The sequence below is a fragment of the Thunnus albacares genome, chromosome 13 (genome assembly GCF_914725855.1).
Source record: "Thunnus albacares chromosome 13, fThuAlb1.1, whole genome shotgun sequence".
NCBI classification, from domain to species: domain Eukaryota; kingdom Metazoa; phylum Chordata; class Actinopteri; order Scombriformes; family Scombridae; genus Thunnus; species Thunnus albacares.
Window position 1 is genome coordinate 28,119,117 of NC_058118.1, and position 19,731 is coordinate 28,138,847.

Here is a 19,731-nt window from a genome sequence, read left to right on the forward strand (position 1 = left end):
TCACAAGTAGACTTTGTTTTCAGGGTCACAAGCCAAAAAGGTTGGGAACCACTGGTCTAGAAAACAAATAGCAATCTTGTAGTTTAGGTCCTTTAACATAGAGGTCATTACATTAAAAAAAAGTTTAAGTGTTCACAAAAATTATTCTATATAAATGGTCAATTATCAATGTTATGTTTTCAGGTACATTAAACATGTTAACGTTTTAGCATTTTAACTTATATTGTTTTTGAACTCTTGAGGTCACTAGAACCTGTTGAAACTAAGCCCTGATATGATAACCTTATAAAGTCTTCAAAGAAACAAAGACACATTAGCATTAATTATGTGTATTGTCCACCTGAAGAAGTCCATTCATTCTCATTTTGGCTTTCAACTCTAACTAGTTTGCTGTATCCTCAATTTTCCTCAGTGAGTCAATACAGCTATCACCACTGAAACCAGAGAAATGAAACTTAATTCCTACTGTGTACTTGTACGGGTTGAAAATACAGCTCTCTTGAGTCAACAACTTTGTCAGCCATTTGACTCTGAGCAGGTAATAAACAATGAGTTTATCACACAGCTTATTCATTATTTTGTTGCTGAAAAGCCTGGTAAGACTGAACCATAAATCCATCGGCTATAAAACCAAAACAATGAGTGTAAAATAAATTGTTGAGTTCAGTGGTAAGTCTGTGGGTTTGTCACTACAACGCCTTTCACATTACATGTCATTTAGTTTATTGTTAATGTAAAAAAAAAAAAGATTAGATTAGCTTGGAGCTATGATTAAATTTTAACTAGCATTAGCACACGTAGTACCTTTAACATTGGATAGTGAGTTAGTCATTAATGTACAATGTAATGATTGGTAAAATATAACTTGTAATAAGTGATTGTTAAAGACTAATACATTCTGACAGCTGATATAAACCAAAGGGAGGAGATTGGTAGAATATAACGTGCCATAAAGAATCCATTTGTCAGAGATGTTGGGCATAATATACTGATACAAAACACTATCATGAGTAATATAAATTCAGTGCTATAGTTTTAAGTAATTGTAGGTAATTAGTCTAAAGTTGCTTTTGGTGTTTGTTCTGTGGCCTGCAGTTAAATCACGTCTGACAAAAACATGCTATTTGTAATACATAAAATCTACTAAAGACATGATTTTGGCGCTATTCTTTCAGGTGATTGACCTTTGGGCCAAACTCCCATTATATCAGAGGTAGGGCTGTACTTTAAAGTGGACTTTAGAACACATGAGGCATTCAGGGTTTTATAGTGGGGCCATTAGCTATGGAAGTGTCAACATAGGGAGCGCTTGGTAACTACACCAAAAACAACACTGCTCTCATGCAGGAAAATGACTGTTAATACCCTGAGCTGTGTGATGAGCCCATATGGTGCGCATGGGAGCCAGGGGGATGTGCATGTGTGTGTGTGTGTGTGCATGTTGGGGGGAAGGGAGTGTCCTATCTGCATGTATTTGCAAATATGAAAATGAAATGAAAATTTAATTGAAGTACAGATGATGGTTTTTACATATTATAATATGTTTTGTTTGACTAAGCTGCCAAAATTCTTGAGTAAATGTTATCTCACAAGAGTTCATCAGTGAGTTTGCATATATTTGTAAATGTATACAGCTTGTGTCCTTACAACCAGGGTAATAAATGAACTGCATATTTTTGTATGTATCTATAATTACATCTCTCTTTATCTTGCCTCTGTTTGATGAGTTTATAATGTTCTGATTATTTTACCCATTTTGACTTACCCAATACAGAATTTGGTTACATAAACACAAACACACCCTTTGTTAAAATTGCACATTATTGACTATTTCTGACTGTTTTGGGAATGTGACGTGTTCACATTTGCACACATGAAACTTTCAAATGTCACTAAAGTGTTGATTGTGGTGTGTTGAAGCAGTCATAGCTGTGTGTGGAAAAGGGGAGCTACAGCCTCAGGGGACTGTTGCATTTATTTGAACTCCTGTTTCTGGCCACCTGATGAATATAAGTCCAATATTCCAATATATTAGCTCTGTTTTGGTTTCCACAAACCCCCCTGAGGAAAATATTTGTCTCTTTAGCAGCTAAATGCTCCGCTATGTTCATCTGTTAAGTCACTGACTTTGTGTGGCTGCCATTTGTTGATGGGCAAGTAATTTGTCAGAACTTTTTCACTGAAAACAGCTGGCTGCTTCAGTTGTAAAGGTGGCTGATTAAGGTGGTGAGTGTCAACCAAATGTAAATATGAGGGCCATAAAACCAAAACAAATAGCTGAAAGATGGTGTAATGTTCTGTACAGCTGAGGGGAACTGCACTAGAGACAACCCCTTTCAGCTAAGTCATGTGATCCATTGTACATATAAAAACATGGAATATAACCACTTTAACATATATAATCAGTGCACTCTGATATTTTTAAAAGCAATATGAATGGGTTAGCACTCATATGATGAGGCTAACAAAGCATAGTCTCACAGACAGGAGCTTTTTAGTGCAGCTGAGCAGCAGAAGTTCATTAAAGATCCCTTCCAAACATGTTTTAAAATATATAAAAATACTCTTCTTTGAATAAAAATGTGTGTGTAATATGGTTTTTCCGAAAAAGAAATTCAATTACCTCGTTAAAAATGCTTAAAATTACACTAAAAATCCTGAATCTATGAATATGCAAATATTTTTCATTTCAAAAGTTTAACTGCTGGACACAAGATGTCTCCTACCTCACTGAAAAGCCCGTTCTCAGTGTATGTGCACTGGGGGCTTCAAGTTTCCACATCACACTTATGTAGGTAAGCTACATACTGGACCACAATTGGATCAAAACTAGTTGTGATGTCACAAATCCTGCTTGATGGTACACGCCTTGAACTCAGATTTAAGGTGAGCACAGAGAAACTTTCCACTTTTCCACAGATGAATGTGAAAACGGCCCTCTAGTGTCAAACTTTGCACAGTGAAGGTCGACCATCTAACTGAAGATGTAACTGAATTGAATAGATGGGGGTTGTAATGTCATTATTTGCACCTGTGCTTTTGTAAAAAAAAAAGGCCTATCCATCTAATATTTGTCAAAAACCAAATATGTTTATCATCATTAGAGGCATTAGAGGAGATGTCAGAGGATCAAGCGTTTCATAACAATCCATCCAGTAGCTGTCGGCATATTTCAGTCTGAAACAAAGTGGTGGGCTGACCGACAGACTGACATTGCCATTACTAGAGCCACTGCAATAGAGTGGCAAAAAATAATGTTTTGATTTTCCCCTCAAATAAGGTTTGTCTAGGTTTTTTTTGACCGAATCACGGTGAGTAAGGAGAAATGTACAGAGTGCTGAGGTCACAGTGGGGCTTGTGGGAACCTAATACTTTTGAGATGAAGGCCTCGTTGCTCTGGACAACAGCTCCAGATAGATCTTATACCCAGTATTTCAGTTTACAGCTCCACAATAGGTCAATTAATCAATTTTAATCAAATGAACTCTTCATTATTATAATAAACTTATAGGTAAATATCAGCCCAATATCCTTACGACCCTGATATCCCACTGTCAGATCACGCTCACTGTGTGTATCTAAACTATCTCAGTGTTGTGGAAGAGGCCCAGTTAGCCCTGCTCCGACAACTTTATCTTTTCTACTCACAAAATGGCCTCGACACAAACAGATCATCTGTCTAAGCCCCAGAGACCTAATCACACACACACACACACACACACACACACACACACACACACACACACAGATTTCTTTTCCCTCGGGCGTTAACAAGCTCAGTGGCTCAAGGATAAGAGTTAACTCAGAGGGGAAAGAGAAGAAACATGGGGGAGGTGGCAGTATGTGCACTTTATTAAATATCAGGTATTAGCCAGGTGGTGTTTTTTTTTACTTGATGTGTTAGGACTTCCATCCTTCCGACATCATGCCTCTGAGAATTATTCGTCTTATTTAACAGATGATAGAAGTAGCTCAACAACTTATATTAGTTTAAGTGGAGAGTTTTAGTGCACTATGAGGGCTGTTTCAGAGGCTGATAAGGATAATATTCTTTAAGAAATACTGCACACTGGGGATTCTGGGGGAATAGAAATTACTAAATGTCAATCTATTAGGTTTAAAATATCATATTATATCAAAATATCATCATCAGTTCTTAAAAACCCTCTTCTGTCTACACGTAATTATACACTCACACCTTATGAGACAGTAACGCTGCACACAGCTCCATCTAGTGGGTACAGCAGGAAACGAGCTCCTCTGTCTGGTGGCCTTGTTTTATGTGGGTCAGAGGTGTTTCTGACATAAATCCAATGTGACCACAATCTGCTCATTTAGCCTGGAAGTTCACAGCAGGCAGTGTGCACTCATTGACCTCTGCTTGTTTTCATTGTTATTATATTATTCAATGTCAGGTTGTGTAGCTTTATCAAAAAAACAAACTACATTAGGACTCACTACAATCCTTAAGACTTACAACCACTACAACTTAAAGCTGCAATATTTCTTTATATTAATATTACTATCAGTATTATCAAATGTTTAATATGAAAATGTTTGCTGGTAGGGGCATATCACCAACTCTGCAGTCCTGCTCACCTCTAGGGAGCTTTTTAGTCTATTTTCAGCTCTTTATCTTATTCTTTCAGCCTGAAACTTTACACAATTCAACCCGACAGATAATAGCGTTATCTGCAAAAACCTTATGATGAACCTAGTGACAGACAAAGTTAGTGGCCAGCTAAAAAACAGATATTTCCCTCAGGAGTCAGTAGGGACCAAACCAGAGCAAGAAGCAGAGTGAATATTGGACTTACATTCATCAGGCGGCCAGAAACACGACTCCAAATGAATGTTTATGCCGCTTTGCGTCTGCTAGATGTGTTAATACGTTTACCAACTTTATAAGATGATGATATGTCAATGTTGCGTTTGCAGCTTGTTCCTCTACGTCAGTTAATGCAGCTGTAAAGACTGGCAATATCTATATTTTTCATGTTTTTTAAACAAATCCCATGAAAAGACCAAAACCAACGATGAATTGATTCTGCTAACAAGTATTGTTAGTACTGGGATTGGCATTATTTTTTCTTTCTTACCCATCAACTGTGTGTGTATCTACTGATCTGGGTGACGAGCTGCTGCATACAATTGCCCTTAAAGGGAGAAATAAAGTGGTATTGAATTGAACTGAATTGTCTGTACATCCAAATCCTTATATAGCTTAGTCCTCTTAGTCCTCCATAGAGCTCCGTTGTTGTCCAAAAATGATTGAAAACACATCAGTGAGCCGCACCGTTGCACTGGATAACATGTTCCTTTATTACCATGAACACAGCCAGTAGTTTGTTTTGAGTCAATCCCACATACACCAACCTGCTGCAGTAAATACTCACTAGTGCAATAGCGCAACATATTGTGTGTGTGTATTAATATGGTGCTGAAAATAGTCCCCAAGAAACACAAAATTGAAACTAAACATTTGTGAGCTGCTTTTTAAGATTTACGTCTTAAGTAGGAAGGCATTGAGAGATGGACGAACACATTGTTGGTTTTGGTCTTTTTATGGGATTTGTTGACAATAAGAATAGCACCGGCCTTATACTTTAAGTGTCACTGTAGTATTCTATGGTTTGTGTCTAATTTATTGTATGTGATACATGAGCTGAACGGTGAACAATGCATAAAACATACAGTATTTTTATTGCCATTACCATCATGGAAGCAGTAGCCTGAATAATGGGTTGAATATAAAATAAACACATGATGCAGTGTAAGTCAACACTGAATTTTAATCATTTATACACTCTGAACAGACTTAAATGATAAGTCAGCTACATTATTCCTGGTAGAAGTATTGTTGCATATCTTACACAGCTGCTTTGGTATGTCTGGCTTTGCCACAGTAGTTACATTCACTGTGTTGCCTATAAATACTGTACAAAAATAAAATGTGCTTTGACATAAAGCAAACTCTCTCTGTTACTAGATTTCTATCATTCTAACAGGAAAACATAAGGCTTTAAATGACACACAGTATATGCATTTTCAATTACCAGCATCATATTGAACAGAATAAATTATAACTTGCAGTCGGTGTTTGAGACATTTTTCAAGTCTCTGTAATATACTCACAATATAATAATGTCCATATTTAAAGTGCATAAAAAAAGAAAAAATATCCACTCGAATGACAAGAAAGGATATAAATTTAGGTCCAGGAACAGCTATGTAAAATGTCTTTTTTTTGTGAGTGAAAATAACCTAAAAAATATCATTCTCTAAATGCACTGTTGCATGTGTACTATGAAGAGTATGTTCTTATTCTCCGGTAAAGTATTTTAAGTTTGACTTGTAGCTGAGCCTGGAGCTGAATTTCTACTCTTTTGTTCCCAGTGTCAGTTCCAGCTTTAAGTCCTTAAGCACAAATATGCCTTCAAATCCACCCTCTAACCTCAAAAAAACACACTGAGTTGAAGGTCAGAGGGTGTTTTTCTTAGCAACATGTCTCTGAACTCCGTATTCACAGTCTGTAATGGCAGGACTCTCTCCACTAGATGGAGCTCTCTTCCAGCAGGCAGTTGTGACTCTACTGACTCCATTCTTAGGCTCAGGATAGGACAGCTTATCAGTCGTCTGCAGCATCTAGAGTCGACATGTCTGATATTTGCTGTGAGGGGAGGCGGCCAACTCGTAGAAGAGGACGTAGGCGTTGCTGCTGCGAACTTGGCTGGAGGACATTGGGCTCACTCTGCACAGAACAAATGGTACACAATGTAGTTGTAACACTGAAGCATTATTTCTTATAGAACAAATGCTTGCATTTGGGTTTTTAAGATGTTTTTAAAATTCAATATAGCTGCATAAGGTGATAAAAGGGGTCCAAGCACATAATTTGACATACATATACTGTACAACTTTTAAACCACAACCGTTCACAACAGATGGGCAGAAACAGAAGGATGCACACACCTTGGTGGCAGGCTGATTTGAACAAGTAACCTTACAGGGCATGACCATCAGGACAACACAGCTGTCACTAACAGCAGCTTGCATTAAACAGAAACTTAGCTTTGCTGCTTGGACTCCTACATATCGGCACTGAAATTATCTTAAAACTACAGGCACGTACACGTAATCTGCACAGTTAATTTGCCATCAGTAAATTATGCCAACCAGTTGACACAACCTTTATACATCTAGAATGAGGTCACGTTATCTTGATAGCAGGCATATAAAGTCTTCTCCTTATCTGATAAGTAGTTGTGTGAGGTGATACCGCATGAAGAGTAGATGTTAGAGTCGATACCTGGAGTCGTTGTAGCTGTACCACTCCCCCAGCCCCGGGTTCCTGCAGTAGGCCGTGTAATGGCCTCCCAAAGCGTTCCCCGAGTGGTTGGATACTGCATACAGGTTATACACAGCACGCTCTGCAGGGAGAGACAATACTGTCAGTCCTTACTTATCAAAATCCAGCTGACCTTGGAAAGTACATGAGAATTTGTCCTCCTCTCCTTTGGTGACAGCGTGTCATCTTCGGCAAATACTCACCACTGTTCTCTGAGGTAAACTCCCGCAGGTCCAACTCTTTGAGAGGGAAGTTGACATAAGTGGAGAGTTTGCTTGCTCGGGTGTTTGAGTCTGAGAAACGCTTCAGGTCTGAGAGGAACGCTGAGTCAAGGAGCCAAATTATAGTACTTGAAGTGCAAATGTGTTTATTTTATTTACACAAGTAACTTCTTCTCCTTTTTATTTCAGATGGATTTATATTAAATAGGGCTGAAACGAACAGTCAAATAATCAATTAGTCAATCGATAAAAAAAATAATTTGCAATTATTTTGATAATCGATTAATTATTTCAGTAACTTGCTACACAGTCACAGGTTCCAGCATCTCAAATGAAAAAATCAGCTGCTGCATCATATATAACAGCAAACTGAACATCCTTTTGTCAGACAAAACAAGACATTTGAAGACGTCACCTTGGTTGCTAAAAAGCTGTAATTGGCATATTTCCACTTTTTTTTTTTTTTTTTTTTTTTTACATATCATAGACCAAACAATTAGTCAAAAAAATAATTGCCGGATAAACCGATAATGAAAATAATTGTTAGCTGTGGCCCTAATATTAAATATAATATATTGTACTTTGTACTTTTACCCCACAACATCTACTTGACAGTTTTACTTACTTTACTATTTACTTCAAAGGTTTTACATATGACACATACAGTATGATACTTGCTAAATATGATGCATTGCTACAGTATACAGAGTAGTTAGACTTACAGAAGCACCACGTGGACCACCTTAAACATGAAAACTCTTTGTAGCATTGCTTGATTTTTTTTTTGGCCACTTGGGGGCAGCAAAACAAACAAAACACGACACTGACATATTTTTGCCTTATAAAGTTGTTGTGGCTAACAGATTAGCAAAATGTTGCTTATTTACAAATCCAGCAGACACAGAGTGACATTAGCATTCACTTGAAGTCATGTGTCTGACCACCTGATGAGTTTAAGTCCGATATTCACTCTCCTTTTAGCTCTGTTTTGGTCGCCACCTACTCCTGAGAAAAATATCTGGCTCTGTAGCTGCTAAATTCTCACAAGCTTAAATGTTCACAAGCTTGTTGCTAGTTTTTAATTTCGTTTTTGTTGCTGAAAACATTATTAAAAATTGGATTGATGATGCACACACAGCTTCTTCACTTAACTGGACACTGGCTCGCTAAGCAACTATAGATGACTGTTTGAAGTCCAAGTCCACCAAACTTATGCATATTTTTATCATAAGCAGACTTTTAGCATGGTGAATGCATGTACATGCTTTAAACAATAAACAAAAGGTGCAGCTGATGTCAAAAGTGGGAAAAAAAGGATACGAAGCACAAGAATCTGTGGGAACTTCTGGATGCTGAATCTTTTGGTGCATTTCCTTCTGGCATTGCAGCTGTTGCATGTCTGAGAGAGAGTGACAATCACAGATAAGCCAAATGAGACGCTGCTGCTGTATAATCCATATATCATCTTCACAAAGCAATGTGGAGCGTGGTGGTGTTATGTGAGCCATCTTACCGGTCTCTCTTCTCCATCCAACACATCTTCCTTTGTGAAGAGTCTAAGGCAGTCTTTGAGAGTCACCTCTCCTGAGCTCTTCTGCAGAGACACAGATTATGCCCGGTCAGAAAACAGCAAAATACATGAACACTAATCAAGTCCTTTACCCCTGGAGTCTTTCTCAGTTGGTCAAAACATGATCAGATTACTTTTAGGCACACAAAAGAAAAATTTTGAAGTGAAATCAGATAATATACTGTATATTATATTCATGGTCAAGGACTCCAGTGCAAAATAATCATCTTTAAGGTCAATTTGATATGTGAAAACCCTTTACAAAGCATATGTGTGTGTACTGACCTGTACAATAGGTATTGATAGGTCCCAGAATGGATCAAACACGGTGGAGCGGAAGCCACAGACAGTGCAGGTCAGAGAGCTTTTCAGCTGTCCGACAAACAGATCTACAGGCAGAAACACGAGATGAAGAATTACATTTAATACATATGTACGTTCAAGGATGGATGAAGTTACAGCATAGCTTAGAAATCACTTACCCACTACTTTACTGTCCTCTCTCTCCAAATACATATTCCACATCCGTTTGCCTTTCTCCTCATCCCTGCGAAGGAAAACCATGAAGTATAGCTCAAGTTAAAATGTATTTTTTACTCCTAAACCTATACATGAAATACATAATGATGTTACAAATGTTTTTAGAAATAAATCTTGGATGTTGTCAAAAAAATGCAAATCCATGAAATTGTAGTTTGGAAAAATAAATATTTTCAAGTACTGGTGGTACAAGATTTCTTAGAAAACACATCCTTTTCACATAACAGGGGTATAAGGTCAGAATTGGCCATATAACTACAAAATCTTACAGCTAATTACTTACACCATAAATGTAAATAATTATACAGTTTATTTCCAACATGGCAGCCCGATCAGGCAGTGAAGTGAAGTGAGAGATTTCAGTGACATGGCAGTTTATGAGTGACATATTGGGGGCAGAGGTGGCTGGTATGCAGACTTACGAGAGGTGGTCAAAGTCCTCGACAGATATCTTAGGTCGGACCGTCACTCTGTTCACCTCATTATGGAGGCCATCCAATAAGAAGCGCAGAAACTCCTGGGCGTCCTGCTGACTGCAGAAGGACAACTGATTCATTATTTCATTATATAACTGATACATTTCTGACAACAGCTGTTTTTTTTTTTTTTACAGCTACATTTAGTTAGTGTAAATGAAAAGGCTTATAGTTACAAGGAGGGAAGACTTACTTGCAGCCCACAAATTTGGGAGCGCATCTCTGGATCTGGCTCCTGAAATCAGAGGGACTGATGACCTCGTTGTTCACAGAGGTCCACAGGTTCTGAGTCAGTTTAGCGAACTCTGAGATAGCGGGGCGAAAGAGAGAGAAAGACAGAAAGAAAATTAGACCATGTTTTTGTTTCCACCAATGTCTTTTACAAAATTGCTTGAAAGCACAAAATTCTTAATACTATTTTTTTAGAGGGAACTCCGCCAACTTTAACCCTTTATTGATAAAATGAAAATATTCTCTTTTGTGCTTATTTGAATGAAAATAAATACTATAATTTAAACCTGATATGTATGAAAAAAGTGGCCTATGTGTGGAGATTTTTTATGGTAAAGTAACAAAAAAACATAGCAAAAACCTTATCCTAAACTAAACTTGTACTTTTTGGGCATGGAAGTTCACGCTTGACTTTGGGTTCAGTATGTATATCCAACTCACTAGCTTTCCCAGGGCTTTCAACTGTTTCTCACAGTATGTATCAGCAAAACTTCATACAAATTACATATAAACACTAAACCAAAACTGAAAAAAATCTGGTGAGGCAACTTTTTTGTACTAATTATAGAGAAAATACAAAGTTTTGGTACAAAAAATAGTGCATTTATGTATTAACTGTTGAGAAAATAAGGATATTCTGAGGATCTTCACACATGGAGTTACAGTGGTAACTTGTGAGAACATGCTGTGCAAACACACACTCTAAAAAGCCCTGCAGGAGTGAAATAGTCTGGTGCGAGCCCAAATTCTGCTGTGAATTATAATTAGAGTACAATGTGATCTGCGTGTAGTTTGATCATTTTGTTCTGGTGTGTCTGCCCCGTGAAAGCGTGACTTTTAATAATCAGGGTATTAAATTGTCAGATGTTTAGCGCTGATGTTAGAGCTTCACAGCAATGTATAGTTTAAAGAACAGAGATTGGGGAGTATAAATACACACAAGCTGACAATCTGTGACATACTGCTGAACCATAAAGTGACTAAACATTGACAAAGCATTTAACAGGTCTACAGTGTTTCTCATTACACAGCTAACTTGTGGTTTAACAGCTCAGAGGCTCATCCTACCTTCCATAAGAGCAGCGTTAGTCCTGCAGCTGCTGTTGAGGTCTGTGCGGTGTATGTCTCTCAGGCAGTAGTCTCTCAGCTCTGGAGTGTTACTCAGACATTGTAGGATGGAGTTCATGAAACACTGTAAATAAAAACAAGACAGAGAAAACCATAAGAATTAATTAAATGAAGATTCATTTGGAGGTTTGGTGGTGATATACCAGAAAGACCAGAAAGAAAAGTAAAAGCACTTACTGTGTTACCCAGGTTCCTCAGTCCCACCAAGCCTTGAGGATTCTTGTTCTGCTCAAAGAGAAAGAGAAAGGAGATTCTAGTTCACTCGCATATTTGTTTGGGGCATGATACGTTTGACAGATATCACATTAAAACTTTAAACAGCCTGTAGAAACATTTGATTTATTATTCAATAAGTTCTGAAGGAAAGATGTGAGCATGCTACAAATGCAGATTCACTTTTTTTCATTAACTTTTTAGTTTGCAGAAACATTGTTAAGCAAACACGTTGTCATGGGCCCAAATGGGACTGACACATAAAAATGTTCCTATTGGCCCCACATATGTGTCTGTCAATTGGGGTCAGTAAAGGATCAGCTAAAACGTTTTTTTATTTTTTGTTTCTACGTTGGGCTTATGACTGGGTCAAAGTGGGCTACAAGTGGACCCACATGGACATGAGCCAAGATAAGCTGGAAGTGGGATTTTTATGGGCAAAACTGGGCCCTTAAAAGGATATGTTTGATTATTGTATGGGTAGAACGTGAGTAATAAGCCAGATTTAAACTATAAATTAATTAATAGAGGCTGACAGTTTTCTGAGCTATTGTCCTTTGTGTTCCCACAATTATATTCATGTCAAGTAGGACTGCAGCTAGCAATTATTTTTATTATCAATTAATCTGCCAAGGACTTTCTTGATTAATCATTTGATCTATGTAAAGTCGGAAACTAGTGAGAAAGTCAAAGATGAGATGACTTTAATGTTTAAATGACAAAGAAAAGCAATAAAATCATCACATTTGAGAAGCTGAAAACAGCAACGACAATGAATCGATTATCAAAATAGTTGCTGTAATTTTCTGTTGATCGATTATTCATCCATGTCCAGTGAATACATTAAGATGTATTGACGCTAAAGAGACACATGCAGCAGTTTTCTAAAAGTGCTCATCTAAATTAAAGTTTTTGGGGTACAGATCCTCAGACCGGCTGCACATCCCAGCAGAGAAACACTTCAGCCTGCACACAGTCTCAGTATGATGGAAACTACTGTATGATAGCAACCCTGTCACATTTCTCAAGTGTGACTAAAGCCTCGAAGGACTGCGTAGCACTCATCTGACGCACACCACTTGATGGTCACATTGTTGGCAGCATCGCGGCACTGTGCTGTGGATACCAGCGACTGTTCCACATGCTCTGATGAAATGTCACAGTCCTGACCTCTGCGTTACACCGATGAGCCCACCAGCCACCACTCACACCGCGGTGACATCACACCAGCATGTGACGCAGGCCCGAGGAGAAAGGCTTTACTGAGAACCAACGGGACAGGATGTGGCGAACAAGTGTTTGTGTGAAGAGTTTCACATCACTGCACGAGTAACAGATCAGCTGGTTTAGTTTCCGACATATCTGGTGTCACATGTAGTGAAGTGTTAATCATCTGTAGGCTCAGACTGATGCACATCTGACGATAGAGTTACTTTTAGATTGAGACGGTGGATGTATGCATGGCCACGACACGTCAGAGCAATCACAAGTGTTGGTCGGAACAAAAGAAGACATTTGAGACCAAACAACCAACAAATTCCTCAAAAAAATGATCAACAAATTAATCAATAATGAAAATAACTGTTAGTTGCAACTTTAAAATCTATTCTTGATCCCTCTACCTGTGCAAAAATGAATACATAAATGGGTCTTGGGTAAAGTAAAGGCTTCATATTTGGCAGTACCGGTTGGGTTCAGGTTGGGTCTTAATGACAGTACTGTAGCAGGGACCCACTGGAACCAATTTAGAGTTAAAAAGATTCATAAAATGTACAAAAACAAAAATTCCATGCTTTTCAAGCAGTTTTTAATGTCCCCGTTGTCCTATTGCTGATAGAATATTTAGCTACCAATGCTTGATTTGGAGCAAAAACAAGAAATATTATTCTAAAATGACTTCCTCGTCCAAATCTAGTCACCTGTTGCTGAGATGTTTCACTGCGTAAGCTTTAGACAAAGTAGGAGAAAATTCTAAACATAACTTCTCTAAACAGAATGAGTTTAATAATTGTGGTGAATAGATTTTACTCTTTGACACCCGTATGTGTATGTGTAGCGACGCCGGTATCTGAGTTTAAACAGGTGACATATTGGCTTGTGACCGGTAGCTCTTCCTGAATAAGGGAACATAGTAACAGAGTAACATGATGACTCTGAGCAAGTCAGCACAGTTACGCATCAACGCCTCTGCTGACGGCTGAGCAGATCCATGTGGAAATACCAGTGTCAAGGTAGCAGCGCACTGACGGAAGCATAAATAAAGGAACAAATGTAAACATGGATTTGTGCAGCGACCTGTATATCACATAGATATATATGTTGTAGATTTTTTGGTTGTTAATTGTATTACTTGTGAGATCTACTGTGTCTTTCTTTCTTCTTTTGCTGTTGCTGGATAAAACATGTATCTGCAAAAAAAAAAAGAGTGCATGTTCCCCTTTTATTGTGCAGTGTACTATCTTTACTTCACTCTATTATCTTAGCAAATGCATTACATTTTTGCTACAGTTCTCAGATTTTCAGATACAAGGTGTGATTTAAAGCACAGAGCTAAGCAGAGAGCTTGTATTTTGATAACAATTTGCTCACACTGCGCAGAAAAGACATTTTCAAGTAACTCTGAGTAGTTTTTTGTTTGTAACAAGTCTATTTAGCACATGATTTAGTACATCCTGGAAAGTGGAGAGATGTAACGCCTCATGATGAGCTTTTCAACCCTGAAAATAGAGCTGTGACAATGTAAGCTATTAACAGCCTGTTTGGCTTACATTTAATTTTTTTTTTTTCCTTTTTCTTCTCTGCAGTGTTTGAAGGTGACCATATGGTTTGAGCCCCAGTCTGCTGCATTGCTCCACTGAATACTGACCAGCAGGGCTCGGCACACTCAGCAGGTGGCTTGTGATTTAAAAGACCCGTATAAAAAACCGAGGAAGCGAAGCGTTCACGTAATCGCTGCGTTCTGAACAAGAACGCTCTCCACTTGTTGGCATGACTTCAGAGAGAGAGACAGAGCCAGAGAACGTAATGTCCTAAACCAGCTATGCATGCCTAGTCAAGGCCATATAACATGTGACGAAACAAGCAACACACACATGGTGCCAGATTTGCCACTCCCTTGGAAACAGTATAAACATAAATCTCTGCTACATGGCAGCCGGGCTGGGAACAGTCCAACATATAATACTCAAGTAGAAATATTGGTACTTTCCTGAACCTGTACAAAGTAGAGTAAATAGTACTGAAAACCCCCAAAACTAATTTAAAATGTTGTTAAGTTGTTGAATTCATTTTTAAATCACTGACAATTCTCAAGATGTTTGAAAAGGCAGAGAAATCTTCTTTTCTTTGCTTCTGATGCTTGTGGAAAGATGACAAAAGTTGCACCCTGACAATGTAATGTAACAATGTAACCCTGCGTGTAACGACAACACTAAGAGTCTGCAGCCATACACGCTGTACTTAGTGGCGCTCTGAGATGAATGCTAACGTCAGCACGCTAACATGCTAACGACAAAATGCTGATGTTTAGCAGGTACAGTAAAATATTTACTATGTTCACTGTCAGTTTAGCGTGTTACGATAACATTTGCTTATAAGCCCTAAACTCAAAGTACAGTTGAGGCTGATATTTTGTAATGAACCAAAGTATTGGACAAATTGAAAGTCATTAGGAATCATCCTCTGGGGATCATGAATGTCTGCACAAATCTATCCAGCAGTTTTGTTGAGATATTTCACTCTGGACCAAAGTGGAGAAACGAGGAGCGACGTGGAGTGGCTGCAACTAATGATTGTTTTCATTATTTTCATTATTGATTAATTGTTTTGTCTATAAATGTCACAAAATAAAGAAAAATGCCCGTTATAAATCTCAAAGAGATGTCCTCGATTATCCTGTTTTGTCTGATAAACAGTCCAAAATCCAGATATTCAGTTTATTATCATGTATGACATAGAAGAACTTCAAATTCTCACATTTGAGAAGCTCCAACTACTGAATATTTAGTGTTTTTGCTTAAAAAAAATGACAAAAACAATTATTCGATTATCAAAATAGTTGCGTATCATTTTTCTGTCAACTAATTATTGAAGCTGTGTCAATTACATGAAGAAAATCTAGTACAATCATATTTCCATCTTTCCATAACACCGTGGCAGAACATCAGTGCATACACGTCAGTAGTGAGAGCACAGATCCTCCGTGGAGACCAATAATATCCCCTACAGTACTAACAAGGACAAGGACGTGAAGTGATCTCATTCACACTACTGTAAACACATCAAACCACCATGGACACAAATATGTGCAGGCTGTGGGCATCTCTGTGTATTAACAGAATGTCCTGTGCAGACGATAAAGGCATCAGTCTGGACACATTCCTTATCAGCAACGCTCCTTCCTATTACGCAACTAACGTCCCACTCAAGCTGTTATTTTGATGCAGGCACTGCTGTTCTTCTTAACTCTGCTGCATTGTGTTCCTGAATGTGTTCTGTGTGCTTACAGCTCAGTCATTCTCCACTTCAGGGCTGATAAAAGCCTAGAAATCAGATCTGGCCCTCCATAAAGCTCTGTTGGGACTTGCATATAGTTTCAAAGTTGAATAAGATGTAGAAAACTGATTTAGTGATCATTGTGATTTTATAATTTGTTCTTTTAAAGGCTGCACACAAAGACATTTTAGTGCAAAACACACTCATCTGCCTTTTTCACAGTTTTCATTCAACAGTAAGGACTTTAAAGTGACTAGCTTGTATTTTATGCTGTCTTTTTTTATTTTTTATTTCCTCAAGCATCACTACCTCAATGTTTCCATGGATATGAATCATTGTTTATCATTTTGCACAGAAAAACCTTTTAAAAAACATTTTATGAGTGATCATAACACTTATATGAACATAGGATACGCTTACATCAATTTTTTTCTTTATTAAGAAGTAAATATGCAGTTTTTGCCAGTTATATAATACTTGAGTGAAATATATATTTTGCAACAATATTTAAAGTAAATTTAAGAAAACAAGTTGTTTTCCCCTGACTGAAAGTCAAACATTCAAACCAACCATCACATGGTTTAAATTCTTCATGTTAAAAGACAATATTTGACAATTCAGCAAAGCTAAATGATTTAATTTTAAGGCTGTTGCAGCCCTAAATTATATCTGTGTTACAAAGTAAAAATAAGCCCATAAGAACTTTATAAACTCTGTGTGGCAGCCAGAAAAAATGGTTTCTTTTTCTTTAGAAAGTTGAACAGGATGTAAGATAAGAGGAGGATGCTTTCACACACAGGTGAGACCGACAGAAGCAGGTGTGCAGTGGTGGTTCATATAGACTCACCTTGGCCTGGTTGATGATCAGACCCATGAATGTGGACACCAGCATGGACCGGGACAACGGCGGATTCTTGCGCCGCAGGTCAGATTTGTCTACGGGTAAAGCGGCCGGTTCCTCCGGTACTGTCACCGTGTAGGAGTGTCGCAGAGACGGCATAGTAGCGCTGTTGAATGCTGTCCGACACCAGGATGGTATTGTCATCCACTGAGAGGCTCTTTATTGAAGATGTTGTCAAGGAAAAATCAATCGCTTGTCGTTTTATTCTGTATTTTGGGGCTGTCAGTCTCTTCTGCTCCCGTGCGCAACCTTCCTGTATTAGAGAATAACAGAGGTGGTATGTGTGCTGGAGTTTTTACTGCGTGCAGTGAACGCCCCCTCCCACCCAGAGAAGTCTGATGCTGCCTTTAGGTGCTGTAGGAAACATTAAAACTCTTACACAGCAGCGCCAGAAGACGCTGTTATGTAATAAGAAGTGACTTGGTTGCATTAATATTAGGTTTTAGGACTGCAGGGATAAAAGCATATGCAAGAGAGTCACTCCTGATTTTAACTTAAGTAAGTAAGTTAATTTAGTTTTTTAGAATATAAAATAAATGGTTTCTTGCCAGTTCTTGTGCAGGAAAATTATCCTGAATTTGAAACAATTGACGCTATTGGGAAAGATGTGTTGACACTTGTCAAAATGTTATACTCGGGGTGGACTGTTCACTTTTTTAATCGTTTTCTTTGAAGAGATGGTTTCAAGAACATGGTTTGTTATTTATGCAATCAAATATCTTACAGAGCAGAGCTGCAAAAGACAAAGAAGCTCTGAAAATTGCTAAAATCTCTCTTTATGTGATGAGATGAGATAGTGACTTAGTTGCCTTAATATTATATTTTATTTTCACCAATGGCTTATTTTAGGATTAACAACACCAAGGAGTTACTGGTCTACTGATGAGTTTTCTCTGACACTTTTACACTAAAAGTCAACAGTTAGTGGTTATGTAATTAGGGAAACTAATTACATTTACTCAAGTACTGTAGTGAAGTACAATTTTGAGATACTTAACTTGAGTAATTCAATTTCATGCTGCTTTGTACTTCTTCTCCACTACATTTCAGAGGAAAGTATTATGCTTTTTACCCCACTCCTTTCATCTGACAGCTACTAGTTGCTTTGCAGATTCAGATTATTAATACAAAATATATAATAATCAACAAATAAATGGTGAAATAATGTATTATTAGAGATTAAGCAACATAAAGTGGTTAAAATTAGCTCCACGTTTACCAGCTGCAATATTAAAGTGACACTTACACATGAATGCATCAATAATTATAATCCAACTCTTGAAATGAGCCATTCTACATAATGAGTCATTTTACTTTTGGTACTTTGAATATATTTTGATTGAAATATTCAAATCTTTAACGCAGGATCCCGCTAAAGATACTTTTGCACATTTATTATACCTGTACAACAACTGCTAGCTGCTGAGAAAATTAAGAAAAAAGTATCCAGACACTGGAAGGGTCACAGAATTTATTAGACTGACCCGGCAATAAAGACACTTGATTAATGTGCATTTTCTTCGCTACAATCTGCTGCTGCAGCCGCGTGTTTCAATACTCATCATATTTTTTCTTTCAAGTAAGCAAAAGTGTGTGACATTCATTGTTTATCTGAGATCTGGGTAGCCGGAGTTGAGAAGGAAGTTTGATATGTCTTCTGAAGAACTCTGTCTGTCTATTGTAGCTGTAAGAATACTAGTGTTAAAATGATTTTACTCTGCAGGTTTAGTTGTTTCAGCATTTTTTTATTAGCATCCCTACAGACTACATTTGTACGATATATAACAGTTATATAAACAGATAATGATATACTTTATGGAGTGAGCTGGTTTAGTGTCAAGGACAGCAGTGGCTTGGGATTGCTCAGTCAGCACTTCAGTCAGCAAATCAGTACTGATAATGGAGAAGTAGCACAAGAAACTGAGGCACTATTTGAGCAGGATCATCGTTGTGTTTCAAGAATACGTTAAATTCTCAAGCGACTGCATCAAATCAGGCAGAAATAAAGGTATCGCTGTTCATGTTTGGGTTTTTTTAAAATCAGTAATTCCACTAAAACTTCTACAATTTTCACATTTGGTTGATAAGATGGTCTTAAGAATGTGGTGCAACCTTTACAGTTTTTTTTACTTCTTAAAAAAGGCACAAAAGATTTCATATGTTGGCAGAATATAAATCTTTCATCAGCTTTATTCCTTTTTTTTTTTTAAAACCTCAACTCCTACTTGAGGAAGTTTCTTACTTTGACTTTGATCTTTGACTGTGGTTCTTACTTATTAACTTGACACAGAAAGAGCTCACAGACTGATAAGAAGCTTGATTGCTGCCTCGTAAACCTTCAACCATCTACATTCACCTTCATCTTCTTGCTATAACAGAGAATCACTGAGCAAAGTCTTTCAGACTCACGTAAAACATCATAATCAGCAGATGAATCAAGTTTTATATTATACCAATAATTGCATATGAGGAGGGTGAAACTGGGGTTTTTTTTTTTATCACAGACAGTATGTCACAACTAAAGGCCCTAGCATCTGTTGAAGGAAGTGAACAACATATGGAGCTAAAAAATTAAACATGATAAAATCAAAAGTGTTCATTCCCTCGGG

At 37.7% G+C, this 19,731-nt stretch overlaps 1 protein-coding gene across 1 annotated transcript; it reads right to left on the reverse strand.

Annotated features, from left to right (window-relative positions):
* Nucleotides 1–5,774: 5,774 nt before the first annotated feature.
* LOC122996054 (ubiquitin carboxyl-terminal hydrolase 2-like) lies at nt 5,775–17,401 on the reverse strand. The gene is made up of 12 exons (XM_044371579.1): nt 17,069–17,401; nt 11,692–11,739; nt 11,455–11,578; nt 10,349–10,460; nt 10,102–10,212; nt 9,622–9,686; nt 9,425–9,528; nt 9,083–9,163; nt 8,890–8,968; nt 7,552–7,659; nt 7,310–7,430; nt 5,775–6,751 (listed from the first exon to the last, which is right to left on the reverse strand). The coding sequence occupies exons 1-12, from the start codon at nt 17,264–17,266 to the stop codon at nt 6,646–6,648; spliced, it is 1,257 nt and encodes a 418-aa protein (XP_044227514.1). The 5' UTR covers nt 17,267–17,401; the 3' UTR covers nt 5,775–6,645.
* Nucleotides 17,402–19,731: the final 2,330 nt, after the last annotated feature.